Raw genomic sequence first — 14,226 nt, forward strand, 5'->3', positions numbered from 1 at the left:
GAATGTGTACCGTCTGCCTAGTCTGCGACTCGACTGAACATCTTCTTTTCTCAAATTCTTCTTGCGAAAGAACGGGCTCAAATTTATACGGCTCCAAACTTAACGGTTCGTGACTTGTCATGTTTACACTTGCTGCTGATGAAATAAACCGGAATAGACGGTGTGACGTCATAAATTAAACTTCAATGGCCACTTTCTTATCGGCGGGTAATTTAAATACATACCTTACCTTAAGTTACCTTAGGTAGTTTCTGCACGCAGGTCCATTTGGTATCTATATGCAGCTCTTCTTCTAACCTTTTTTGTGCCATCGTTCTTCCGGTGTAGTTGTATTCAGCTGTGTAATCAAATAACATATCTCGGTTCTCCCAGAATTTGTCAAGTCTATTTTCGAATTGATGCACTTTCTTTGATGTGATTACATTTTCGGGTAAAGATTTCCAAATGTCCACAACTCTGTTTGTGAAGCTGAATTTACGGAGGTCTAATCTACTTCTTTGTTTCCTTATTTTCATTGAATTTCCTCTAGTTATATCATTATAGCTTTGTTCAAACATTCCTGATGTTACTCTCTTGTCATAAATTCCATTTAGTATCTCGAATGTTTCAATCTTGTCCCCTCTCATACGACGAAATTTTAGTGTTGGCAACTTTAACCTAAGTTTTTCATCAGGGGTAACATTTTTGTTGCTCTTTTCTGTACATTTTCAACTGCCTCGATGTCTTTTTTTCTTGTATGATAACCAGACGCTACTTGCGTATTCCAAATGTGAACGTACCAAAGACTTGAATAGTAGGTGCATTCTCCACTAAAGTGTAAAATTCCATTTTGAAAATAATGAAAAATAAAGTTTTGGTTACAGCGTTCTTTCATAATTTTTTCAAAAAATGAATATCTTGAGATCATTTCGGTATGAATGGGAAATTTTTACTGCTACTCTTTGCCGAGATAAGTTATGTCAAATAACCAAGTCCAGACAATAAAAACAACAGAAACGTGATGGGGGTAGGGTTTTAATCTGTCCAGACATTCAATATCTATTAAGGCCATAGGAAAAGTTATTAATTTTTCAAGTATGTGCATAAACATAGATTTCCTTACATATGCATGTCAATACCTAAGCATTATATTTCACCTGAAAATACGAATATCAAATACGAAGAGAAAATTGGCAAGCTATTTTTTCTTGATGCATCATATTCCAATTACGATAGTTCAAAATAAGTGACCTCCAGAAACCTAAAATGTATTTCAAATCATGACGTAGATAGTACACTGTCAGTATAACATTTGAATGGGAAAGATATTTGGCCACTAACTTCTCAAATACCCATTATACATAAGTGGGTAACAGTAACGTATCTGTTTCAGAAGGATATAGAATAAAAGGAAGGAGATCTTGTGTACTTTAAATTCAAACAATGCATTATTTCTTACAGAAATTGATGAGCAAAGTTTGAATTTGCTTTTATTTTCTTTTTTCCACTCATTTATTTCGATATCAAATATAGTGTACACTGTATCTTGATTCTAAAAAGTAATCTACTTATTTGAACGATATCTCCCATCTAACATTAAATGACAGAAGATGTACAACCATTGAAATGAGAATTTATTTACATATTTTCAATCATGAATAATAACATGAACCTGAACACAATAAAAATTAACGAACAAAGAGGAGAAAAGTCAGTATCGCATCAATTATGAATATTATTTTTTTCTGTCTGTATTTTTACAGTACATTTTGGGTTTATTTTTCCCCAACGAGCTATCCGTTTCCGCTCCGTCAAAAGTTGAGCAGGAACCCTACTTTCCCTGTCCCTTTTCCTTTCATTCTCAAGAAATGATGGATCATATTAAGCTTCTTTCTTTCCTGGTACGCCTTCTGGATTTCTGCCTGTGTTTTTCCCTTTTCTTACTATTCTGAAAAGTTCGAGTGAATCATTCAATTTCAAGCGTATTTTTCTCTCTATGCGTTAGAAATGAATAGTAATTATTAAAAACAACAAATAATGTTGAGGAATTAACCAAGTGTTTGATAATAATAGCACTAAATCCAACGAGAAACTAAATTTAAATATCTAAACAGATACGTTACCACTACGAACAGATATGACACCATCAATACTAGATGCTTGCAATGTACCAAATGACAGTCTACCATCTTAATTATGTTCCCCAAACAAAGTTTGGGAACATATTGGTTTTACTCTGTTTCTTATTATGTTCCCCAAACAAAGTTTGGGAACATATTGGTTTTACTCTGTTTCTTATTATTATTAAGGTCTTCCGTTCTTCACGGAAGACCTTATAGTGATTCTACTGTTTCTTATTATTAAGGTCTTCCGTTCTTCACGGAAGACCTTATAGTGATTCTACTGTTTCTTATTAAGGTCTTCCGTTCTTCACGGAAGACCTTATAGTGATTCTATTGTTTCTTATTAAGGTCTTCCGTTCTTCACGGAAGACCTTATAGTGATTCTACTGTTTCTTATTAAGGTCTTCCGTTCTTCACGGAAGACCTTATAGTGATTCTACTGTTTCTTATTATTATTAAGGTCTTCCGTTCTTCACGGAAGACCTTATAGTGATTCTACTGTTTCTTATTATTATTATTTTATTTTTTTTGACCAAATTTTTCTCGAAAACTATACAGTGGTTTTCAGTGAAACTTTCAGGAAAAATGCATTATATTATGAAATTTGTTTATCACAAAAAAAATTTGGGAAAATTCCATTTCGGTTCCAAGTTATGGACAATTTCCTGATTTTCAAATGGAACTTTGTCCGCGGGTGATCTACAGGAAGGGCTAAAGATATGAACTGGAGACTTACCATCGTCGGTTACCCACGGGTGCTTCTATTCGATTATCTCCATCATCACCCGTGGGTCAATCCTATTCAAATAGCTCGTTTCTCATTAAATATGCATGAACTTTTTGACCTTTTCTTATCCAATGAAATCATCGGTTACATATACCTATTGATCTTCTGCTTCGGAGATAAATATGGTGGCCCATGATTACGATGCAAAAAGGTAACCAAGGGAAAAGTTGTGAAATATGTAGCGAAATTATCAAAGACAAAAAATCCTGCAGACAGGTGAAATCAAATGTAGATTTTTGTCAGTTATTTTTAGAACTGAACTTGGAAGAAGACGGTTACGTTTGCAAGTTTTGTGTTAACAAGTTAAATAGACTTGTCAGAATTGACGACGACATTAAAACGAAAGTAGCGAAGTTGACCGAGAAACGGAATGAGTTGTTGGCGGAATTAAAAAATGCTGTCGGTAGCAAAGTACTTACACCTGTCATTAAAAAACGGGGACGACAAAAAAACACACCAACACCCCGTAAACTAAAGGTCCGACGCTTGTTGTCATTCCCAAATTCTCCTGGAGCTAGTGACGTGCGTGACCCAGCTGATTCCATAAAGCCATTGAGAGATGAATCAGCAGGAGAGAGATCTCAGCAAGCTGCAGATGTATTGGATGAACAAATTCAGCCCTTAGTTGTAGACAGTGTACAACCTGATTCACAAACTAAGTTATACCATGAAAAGGACTTTGATGTCAAGGTAATATTAAAATATTATTACTTTTATTGTAGTGAAATATGGGGAGTGAATCTCTCATTCAAAGATATCAGTGCAGACAGTGAAGTGACTTTTTCAATGAATTACCAGTCACAGATGAGAGGTGTGACTCAGGAACCAGTCACTGTGCAGTTTAATGCTAGTGCAAATCAAAACTCCAACCCAGGAATCATTTACTCCTCAGGAAATCAAGGAAAAGTGGTGTCTTTTTTGAAAGAGAAAATTCGGAAAACTAAGGAAAATCCATCTCCACCCATTGAAATCTTAGGTGTCAATGTTGATAAGAAAATCATGGCATTGGTTTCTTCTGCTTGCTACTCAGAAAAGAATAACTGACAAGGATCTTCCAACAGATGAATCCTTAGCTGATGTAGAAACGATTGACAGTTGTGAGTTTGTTCCATCTGAAGATGAAATCGAAGAATATCAGAAAAATACACAATTCCATGTGGCAAAAATTTTAACAAAGTATATCGAGGAGCTGAGGCAATTCGAGAGACTCCTTCCAAATAACATCCAGCACCCATATATTGAAAAAACTTCCCAGAAGTCTGTGTTCATTAACTGTGATTTAATTGATGAAAGTGAAAATTCCTCTGATGGAATGATTCGTATACTGCAAAGAGTGCATTCTTTAGCAGTGCCATACATCAATGAAAACATTGAAAAGGTAGTGCTGGGTGGTGATGTTTTGACCAATGAATGAGCTTTGAGTGCACAACAAGCCATGAGAAACAATGAGACCTGCGATGAAAAGTTACTTGGTGCAATACATAGACCTGAAGGATTACACAGGCAGATGAATTTTCTGATGGTAGTATTGTAATTACTTTAATTTGTGAGTTTTGCTTCCTTTTCCATTTTATAAAGTTATGCATGTGATAATACACAATCTAATTAAAATCAGATCTTCTCTTACCGTTACACTGGAGAAGATATGATTTTAAGTAGATTTGGTAATACATTTACAAATTACTTTCTTGAGCAGTTTTTATCATCCTAAAAAAAATTTCATAAAAAATCACATGCATCACTTTATTTTTCTAAAATAATTTTCCAAACTTTGTATACATCAAGTTGATAGAAATGCTGGACTTATTCTTAATGTTAAAAGTGGAGAAATCTAACAAGTGAGCTTTTCTGATCACCCGCTGTCTGTCTCTCTGTCTGTAAACTTATCACATTGTCGACTTCTTCTATGCAGAACCACTGGACCAATTGCAATCAAACTTGGTACAAATCATTCTTGGTTGAAGGGGGATTCAGGTTTGTTCAAATGAATATGCACTTCAGACTTCAAAGTTATCTGCCCTTTGTAAAAATTAGAAAAATAGAATTTTCTACAGATATGTGTGGTAAATGATTAATTTTATTTCATGTTTTCATAGAGAAAGTGTATGATTCGATTTGTGCAATCATTCAAACATACTGAACGTGCTGAATGAAACTGAAAGCAATTTCACATTTTATTTATTTCTGTTAAGGTAGTTCCAACTTTGTGCGATGGTTGAAAATGAAAAAAAAAAATCCATAACAAGAGTTTACCAATTTTTTTTTTTATCCGTTCAATTAAATTTCTCTGAAAGAAATATCTCCATCATGCGCAAAGTTTCATTTGATAAACTATTTTTTCAAAAACCTATGATCGATGACATCTCAAGAAGATCGATCTACCTTAATTTATGTACATGTGTTGACTTTTATAACGGGTGTGTATGTGTGTGAAACAACAATGTTGAATGTTTGGTTAAAAATAACACAGTATCTAATTGCATGGGAGCAACTTCAAAATCTGAGAAAATTTTTACATTACATAATAATACCCACCCCCATACAATTCAATGCCATAAATATTTATCTAAATTTGGTTTTCCTCATTCTTATATATAAAAAGAAACATTTCCAATAACAACAATGCAAGATGCAATTTTTAATAATACCCGTATGAAATTTTTAGACGTACTATGCCTGGAAATCAAAGAAATCCAGGCGTACAAGAATTCTACGTAGTTTTGAAAATAGGGTTAAATTTGAGACGTACACGTATTTTGACAAAAATACGTCTCCTTAACCCAAGGTGTATTTTTCAAACTCCAGGTGGATTTTGTAACTTTGTTCATTCTAAATAGGGAATTCAGAGACTTAGACTTTTCAAGAGGCATATTTTTTTGTTAAAAGAACTTAGTCAATTTCATGAGACGTATTATTATAAATCCAGATGGATTTTCTAACTTTGTAACTTTTTTTGAAATTGAAGCTATTCTCTTTTTTTTTTTTTTTTTGTATGATTCTGTTAAATTCCCAACTTCAAGCAAATGTCTCAGTCCCTTGATGCCAAAACCTTAACCAAAAAAAACTTGACACAAGTAGCTACATGAAATGAAATGCTTTTATCTTGGATATATACAAATTACAATGACAGCCATTTCCTCTAGAATGTATTGAAGTTGTGAACATTGCACATACAAATCTTGATAAATAATAATTACCTGGTATGTCTATTTCAATGACTGAGAATTTTGACAGAAATTTAATTACAATACATAAAAAATAAATTTCATTTTTGAAATTACATGAGGGTATGAACTGCAATGCTTCAAACATGTCAAACCAGCATTCATGAAGTGGTATAATGCTTAAAGAAGCATGTCAGTAGGAAGCATTGCTTTTTCAAAAATGAAATTCATTACATTATATCAAATGTATCATCATCCTCATCATCAAACTCAAAATCTGTGTCATCTGACATACAAAATCTTTCATCACTTGAATCATCATCAGTTTTGTATAAATGAAATGGGTGCTGAAACTGTAAACAACACTTGTCTTCACAATCACATTTCTGTGAGCAAATATCACAACACAGATGCTTGATACCTTTTCCATTTGGATGAGAATCGTATGACTGTAACATTTGAAGTCTACGGCATTTATCTTTATTCTCAATGTAATTTTTCATGTCAGAATCAAGTTTGTGTGTGTGTCTGCTGTTGTAAATAAGCAGATGCAAAGCTTGACAACCATCACGACCAGCACGCCCAAGCTGTTGAACGAAACTGTCCATATCTTTAGGTGGACCATAATGTACAACATTGTTGATGCCTTTATAATTCACCCCCACACCTGCTGCACTTGTAGCAATTAAGACTCGTATTGTCCCATTCTCATCATTCATGTCCTGTCTAATTTTTTCCTTCACTGTTTCAGATGTACAAGAATGAAACATATTGACATATTCCATAACAGACTTGTCCAACACCATCAGAAATGCAGTATATATGTCTGCACAAGTTTTTATACTTGAACAAAATACAAGTGTTCTGGTACAGTCCTTTTTCTCAAGAGACAAGTCCTTTAGTAACCAACCAAATGTCACTTCAATAGGCACAGTGTTTTTAATCTTTTCCAGAAATAATTTTATGTTTTCCCTATCTGGACTGTCAATAATGTCTACACAGTTGTTTAGAGCAAGTCGTTTCCTAATTAATTTTCTTGCTTCCTTACTAGCAGTGGCTGTGATCACTAGGGCAGGACAACTGATCAATGATCTTATCTCCCCGGTCCGTGAAAACCATTCCCTGAAAGCCTGGATATGCAATCCCTTACCAAAATGTAAAGTTTGCTGCAAATTTGCCGCAAGTTTGCTGCAAGTTTGCGGCAAACAAATCAGTGTGTCAGAGCTGTTTGCCAGAAGTGTGCAGCTAATGCCGCTAGCGGCATACAGTGTGCCACTAGCAGTACACAGTGTGCCACTAGTGGCACAGTGTGCCAGAAGTGCACCACAACTTTTCCTAAATGAAACAGTGTGCCAGAAGTGCACCACAACTTTTTCTTTGGTATTCAGAATCAAAACTGTGTGCCAGAAATGCACCACAACTTTTTCTTTGGTTTTCAGAATCGTGTACCAGAAGTTCACAACTTTTTTCTTAAAATTTTAGAACTGAAACAGTAAGGGTACCAAAGTTCACGACTTTTTCTTGAATATTTAGAATAAAAGAGCCATATCAATATATCCATCACAACATTTTCTATAATAGAACATATGCAACATTTCTCGCACCCCCTTCAATCGATCTTCTTGTCTTAATGGGAATTAGCGGTCATTTTGTCACCAAATATTGAATTCAATGAAAGTTGCCCTATAATAGATATTATATATTAAAGTAATAATTACACTTGTATTTAATTATTTCAAACACCTTTTAACATCTTGAAAAAGAATATGTGATTTTGGTGATTGAATATTATTGTCTTGCGAGACAGTATAATTATTCTCTAGTTACCTTTGCATGCTGTCAGTAAAATGTATTTGTTGTTTTTGTTTATATTTGAGAAATGATTTGATTGGGGTGCAGTGAATACTTCTTCCGTATATATATTTCTTTACATTAAAAGCGGTTATCTAACATAGTTTTATTAGGATTAATTTTCTTGTTTTTGTACATAATAAAAAATAAATGTTCTTATTAGTCATCAATATGTATTTCAATATCATCGAGAGATTTTGAGAGAAAAATAGTTGCCATCACTTTCACAGCTAATGCCCCTTTAAAGTAAGATGTAAGTGCACAGGTATCTGAATTTTAATCTAATTATTTCAATTATTTATTGATTCACCAAGCATGTTGGCATACAATCATGTTACACAATATGAGATATATAATGACAATAAACTAATTACTAACAGTTCATTTACATATATGTAAATACAAGTATATATTTGATATGTACCTGTGATATTAGACTATGTATACAATTTAGTATTGCATATATTACATAAATTAAATGTAGTTATAGCACTCTACTTTTGGTGCGCAATTCAAAACATTCATGGAAAAATTAAATGTAGTTATAGCACTCTACTTTTGGTGCGCAATTCAAAACATTCATGTAAAAATTCAAAAAACCTTCTAGCATGAACTACATTGACAGGGTTGCATAGTACTTTACAATGGTTTTCCTTTGATATAGCATCGTGTGAATTGTAGATGTTCAAAGGGTAATAGTTAATTAGAAAAAAATGTGAAGAAATTTTTTTTTAATATCTAAATAAATGGAGAGAGAGAGAGAGAGAGAGAGAGAGAGAGAGAGAGAGAGAGAGAGATTTCTTTTCTTTATTTACATGTATATCTGTTGATTACAGTTCAGATACTGGGTTTGTGAGTTGAAATTAATCAAATGAGAGTGGTAAAAATCCACCTTTATATGTATAATTTACATATCAGGATTTTATCCAGGTACGTTATTCTGGTTTGTGGAATGCTAATTTATACTAAGTTAGAATAATCTAAGCTGTATACCAAAGTAGGTCTTCATGGGGCTTTACGGCTCTATGCATCGTAAATAGAGATCGGGTTCAATGCGTCGGGTGTGGGATTCACACAATATAAGCTGAGCGCGAAAGTTGATATTGACAGGCGCCATAATGTTATACCGGTAAACAACATTTTGAACATGAATCGAGAACAGGAGTTGAATCAGTTGATGCAGATATTCTGAGGAGAATCTTCCAGTCATTGAGTAAGTGAATTACTGTGTATCTTATAGTTATAAACTCTCTAATATATTGTTCAAAACGAAACTGACCATCGCTCATATTGTATGTTGTTGCGTCAAATCTTGCAAGTCGGTGTTTACGTTCATAAATTTACATGCTTCATTCAATTCTTTGAAATTATGTGGAATTATTTTTTTTTAAATTTCTTTTGTATGAGATTAGACTCCTTCTAGTTGCATTATCGTAGCCCTCGCGAATTTTTTTCTTATACATTTGGACAGGACCATAGATCTATAGGCACTTTAAAAAAAAAATGGAGAGAGAGGGGGAAGGCCGGAAAACAAACAAATAATTAGGCCTATTTCCGTAATACTTATGCTATTTTTTGTTTACTTTCTACTCGGGTGATATTTGCAAAACTTAATTAGTTTATTAAGTAAATTGTGTTTTTTAATGAATGGTTGATTATTATTTTTTTTATTCAAATGCTTATGATTTGAACCCAGATGTCCAGTTAGAAAAATTAAACTGCATTATGATCAGGGATGTGACCTCCGGAATCTCAATTTTGTCTCTACATCAATGCATTTAATACGTTATTAAAATGGATTGAAGGTCTTGTCTTGGCAATAAAGTTAATTTGTACGTAAAGTTGGGTCAGCATGATATTAACAGTTGTACATCAGATATTGCATTTATTAGCCCAATGGGCTGTAACACAACATTGATTATTGCTCGGCTTTGAAAATCGGTGGCCCCAGGTGTCGGGTGACGGTAATTACATGTACACACCCCAGAATGATTCCTCCTATGTTAAATGCCTTGCAAACTTATATATAGGAGGGCCAATGGTATCTCGTAATTATTTAAAATTTTATATCTTTTTCAGAATATATTTCATGATAGTCATGCAGATTCAGAAGTTGTGATGGTGTGTTGATAGGCTGTCTTCAACTTGCCATATCTTAGAGTTCCAACATGCAGGCCTGGATTAATGTGTATAAATCACTAATGAAAAAAAGAATGACATTTCAATTTATACACACTTGCCAAGTGAATCTGATGAGACTGCTACATGTATTTGTGAGTAAAGGCACTCTGTCTTAACCGAAAAAACTATTTACAGTTTATCACAACAAATGGATGGGACAGTAGAGCTGTTGCGGACAATATGTGATTGTGATGACCAAGTACTGAACAAGTGGAAGATTAGAAGAAGGTCCAGAATTCAATCATGTTTTTGATTCTAAGGTGCACACAGCATGGAGATAGTCCTATTATTCTCCCGTTCATCTATGATGGAGAAACTTGTGTAAATGTTTAGTGTTCTCCCTAATAATTAAGTGCCCACAAGTCTGTATTAATTTATCAGAATATAAAGTCCTTCACAGTACTGATTTTAAAATTAATGTAGATTGTCTCCAGATTTTTCTGAGGAAAAGTGCATAGTTTACATGTGTGAATTTTGAATATATTTCATTCTTGTCTGCAAATGTTGCCGAAACCTGTTGTTATTGATGCACAGTCATGTTATGCAAATGATAGACCTTCTTAACTACATGTACAGAAGATCATGTCAACTCCTTTGTCTTAATTGTATACACAATTCTAGCATTTATAGCATCATTTATATAGCACTTGCTAGCTTAAGAAGGATTTTATTTTCTAAAAGCTTTCATTTGACATGATTGATCTAAAACGACCAAAATTCACAAATCTATTTAAATCACAACCTGACCTTATGTCAGAAAAGTGCCACTGTGGGTTGATATTTTTCTCTTGGATCTTGAAAGAAATTCTTTATGCAGCAGTTTCCAAATAAAATGTACTCTCATGGCCAGGGTGGGACTTCACTGAGAACTTTTTAACATTGCACAATGCAATATTTGTAGATTAGAAGTTGTTGCAGTTTCTTTAAGTTTTCTCTCACATCTTGTTATAATTATATTTTATATTTTTGGTTGGGTTGCACAATGTGCAAACAGTTTATAAAATGGTGAATGACTCAGTGGTGGGCAAGCGACAGTAGCGTCCCTGTAATAGTACCTACTTTGTGTAATCAACTCCTTTCATACCTCTCACTTGATGTTCCTTAAACTTTGTACAGTTGTTAGGGATACATTGAAGATGTGCCTTTTTGAAAGTGATCAGACATTTTTTGAAAAATTTACATGTAGTTGAACTTCGTCATTTTTAAGCATTTCTTTAATCGACAGTACCTATTTTGTGTAATCAACTCCTCGTATACCTCTAACTTGACATTCCTCAAACTGTGTACATTTGTTTTGAACACATTGAAAATGTGCATATGTGTTTTTGAAAGTGATCAGACATTTAAAAAAAAATGTATATGTAGTTGAACTTAGTCATTTTTAAGCATTTCTTGAATAGATGGTAACTATTTTGTGTAATCAAATCTTCATGCACCTCTAACTTGACATTCCTTAAACTTTGTACAGTTGTTATGAACACATTGAAGATGTGCATGCATCTTTTTGAAAATGATTAGACTTTTTAAAAAAAAAAAATTATGTGTAGTTGAACTTTGTCATTTTTTAAGCATTTCCTGAATAGATGGTACTTATTTTTTGTAATCAACTCCTCTTACAGCATTTATTTGACATTCTTCAGACCTTGAACAGCTGTTATGGAAGCATTGTAAATGTGCATGTGTCTTTTCAGAAGTGATCAGGCATTCTTTGAAAAATTTACATGTGCATGGTGAAGTTGAACTTAGTCATTTTTTTAAGCATGGTACTTTATGTAACCAACTCAGCTTTTACTTAACATTTTCCAGACCCTGTACATTATAGATGTTTTAAAAACATTGAAGATATTCATGTAACATTTTAAAAATGCTTCTCTTTTTTTTTCTCTCTCTCTTTTTTGTTGTTGAAAAATTCTACCTTTAATTTGTCATTTTCCCAGTATATGTTTCTACTGTTGTTCCTATGATAGAGAACATATTTTACAAGAACCCGGTCATTTCTGTTTTTGAATAAATTTTTTTTAATTAGTATTTTTGAATATGTTAATTACTTGATATGTCATTGTTCTTGAAATTATATTAATTGAATTGTTATTGTGTTTTTGTTTTGTAATGACAGTTTATATAGCATCCCTTAATTTCGAGCAGACAGTGCCAGAAGTGTGCCGCAAACTGTGTGCCAGAAGTCTGCAGCAAGAGTGTGCCGCAAGTTTGCCGCAAACTGTGTGCCAGAGGAAAAATTTGCATACGAAAAGTATACTTGCGGCAAATATGCCGCACACTGTGTGCCAGAAGTGTGCAGCAAGTGTGTGCCACAAGTTTGCTGCAAACTGTGTGCCAGAGGAAAATTTGCATACGAAAAGTATACTTGCGGCAAATATGCCGCACACTGTGTGCCAGAAGTGTGCAGCAAGTGTGTGCCGCAAGTTTGCTGCAAACTGTGTGCCAGAGGAAAATTTGCATACGAAAAGTATACTTGCGGCAAATATGCCGCACACTGTGCCAGAAGTGTGCAGCAAGTGTGTGCCGCAACTGTGCCACAAACTGTGTGCCAGAGGAAAAATTTGCATACGAAAAGTATACTTGCGGCAAATGTGCCGCAACTAGTTGCGGCAAACTTGCCGCAAATGCGCTGCAAATTTGCAGCAACTGTGTGCCAGAGGGCTTATATTTTGGTAAGGGATTGTACTTTCTCCCCTGTGAACAAAAGTGAAATTAGAAATGAATTGAAAATGAAAGAGAAACTTGCATGTAAATTGTTGACAGAATTATAAATAATGAGAACAATTGTGTTTCACATGGGGAAGGGGGGGGGGGGGGTACTGGGGTGAAAGATAATTAAATAAGGAAAGAGCCATACAAGCCGATTATTATGGACCCACCCCTACCCATGGTATGTTGAAATTAACTATTTCAATAGACCTGGGACTAGTAAGTTGTTAAAATTGGTTTCCCATTCCCTTTAATTTGTTCAATAACCAAGATGCCCACGGGCCTTATTAGTTCACCTGTCAGTGATGAGTCATGATGACTGATCTGATCGAAATTAAAGTCATTTCTAACAGGGTTGGCAAAAAAGTGGTCATTGAGTATTGACTGTACTGGTGGTCAATACTGGTTAAAACCGGTCATTACTGGTTAAAACTGGTCGATTGAAAATATTTGGTCATTATTGTCTGTGTTATTTATTTTAAATAAATCATGTACAAATGACTGTTGAATTGGGGAAGATGTAAAAATTTCTGTAAGTATAAGTATTGTTTCATCAGTCTTCATTTTAACTGTTGAATAAACATTTGAGGGGGTGGGTTGGTGATGTTTTTATAACAATACCATGCACACTGGTCATCTCTTGTCCCAGCCTATTCTTATTTTGAACACCTGTCAACTCTGCTGTATGTATTATATCTTTATATCTACTGTACTAACTGCCTGTGTATATAAATCCAATGAGCCATATAGCTCACGGAAATAAAGAAACTGGTTAAACCGGGGGCGGTTTTAACCGCCCAACCCTAATTTCTGATAATTTGCATGTTAGCCATTTTGAAAAATGTTCTTAACTAATATGCTTTAAAACTAGAGACAAGTAATGACCATGCATAACTAATTAACTAATTAACTTTAGATATATACTAAGTATATCATATCAAATTAGAATAATACATGGCCAAATCTGTATCACACTTCATATCAACCCGAGACTCCAATATCAGCCCGAGGGCCGTAGTGATAAAGTAGGTGTGCCTATGTTCATATCAGTGATGCAGAAATCCTGAATTATATAACAAATGTATGATAAAGAGTTAAAATGTGTATGCAAGGTACTAAGCAATATGCTATTAATAAAGTAAAATTTCAATCTGCTAAGCAGGAAATTCCCACCGAAGTGCTGGTATATGGTACTGGTATATGGATTTAAGTATTCTTTCGCCATTTTCACGGTATTTGTGCAGATTATGTTGCACTTACGACGGAGCAAAAAATAAAAATCCACATAGCACATTTTTGACATGTTGCCTAGAAAGTACAATATGTATGTGTACAAGAACCAAATTTTTTTTTTGTATAAGCATTCCTATAAAAAAAGTTATGCCACTTCAAATTTTAGTAAACTTATGCAAAGATAATGTTCATGGCCAAA

General features: G+C 34.0%; 2 protein-coding genes and 1 long non-coding RNA gene across 7 annotated transcripts in view; all 3 read left to right on the plus strand.

Annotated features, from left to right (window-relative positions):
• LOC125679490 (putative polypeptide N-acetylgalactosaminyltransferase 10) overlaps positions 1-14,226 on the plus strand; it is a 213,698-nt gene that overhangs the window by 153,443 nt on the left and 46,029 nt on the right. The gene's annotated exons all lie outside the window — the stretch shown is intronic.
• Positions 2,611-4,206, plus strand: LOC130051774 (uncharacterized). Its single transcript, XM_056154418.1, has one exon. It carries the CDS (start codon positions 3,022-3,024, stop codon positions 3,931-3,933), a length of 912 nt encoding a protein of 303 aa, XP_056010393.1. The 5' UTR covers positions 2,611-3,021; the 3' UTR covers positions 3,934-4,206.
• Positions 5,152-12,174, plus strand: LOC130051781 (uncharacterized). Its single transcript, XR_008800015.1, has 2 exons — positions 5,152-9,117; positions 9,984-12,174. It is a non-coding gene; the product is annotated as an uncharacterized LOC130051781 (long non-coding RNA).

Source organism: Ostrea edulis, chromosome 2 (genome assembly GCF_947568905.1).
Source record: "Ostrea edulis chromosome 2, xbOstEdul1.1, whole genome shotgun sequence".
Lineage (NCBI taxonomy): Eukaryota > Metazoa > Mollusca > Bivalvia > Ostreida > Ostreidae > Ostrea > Ostrea edulis.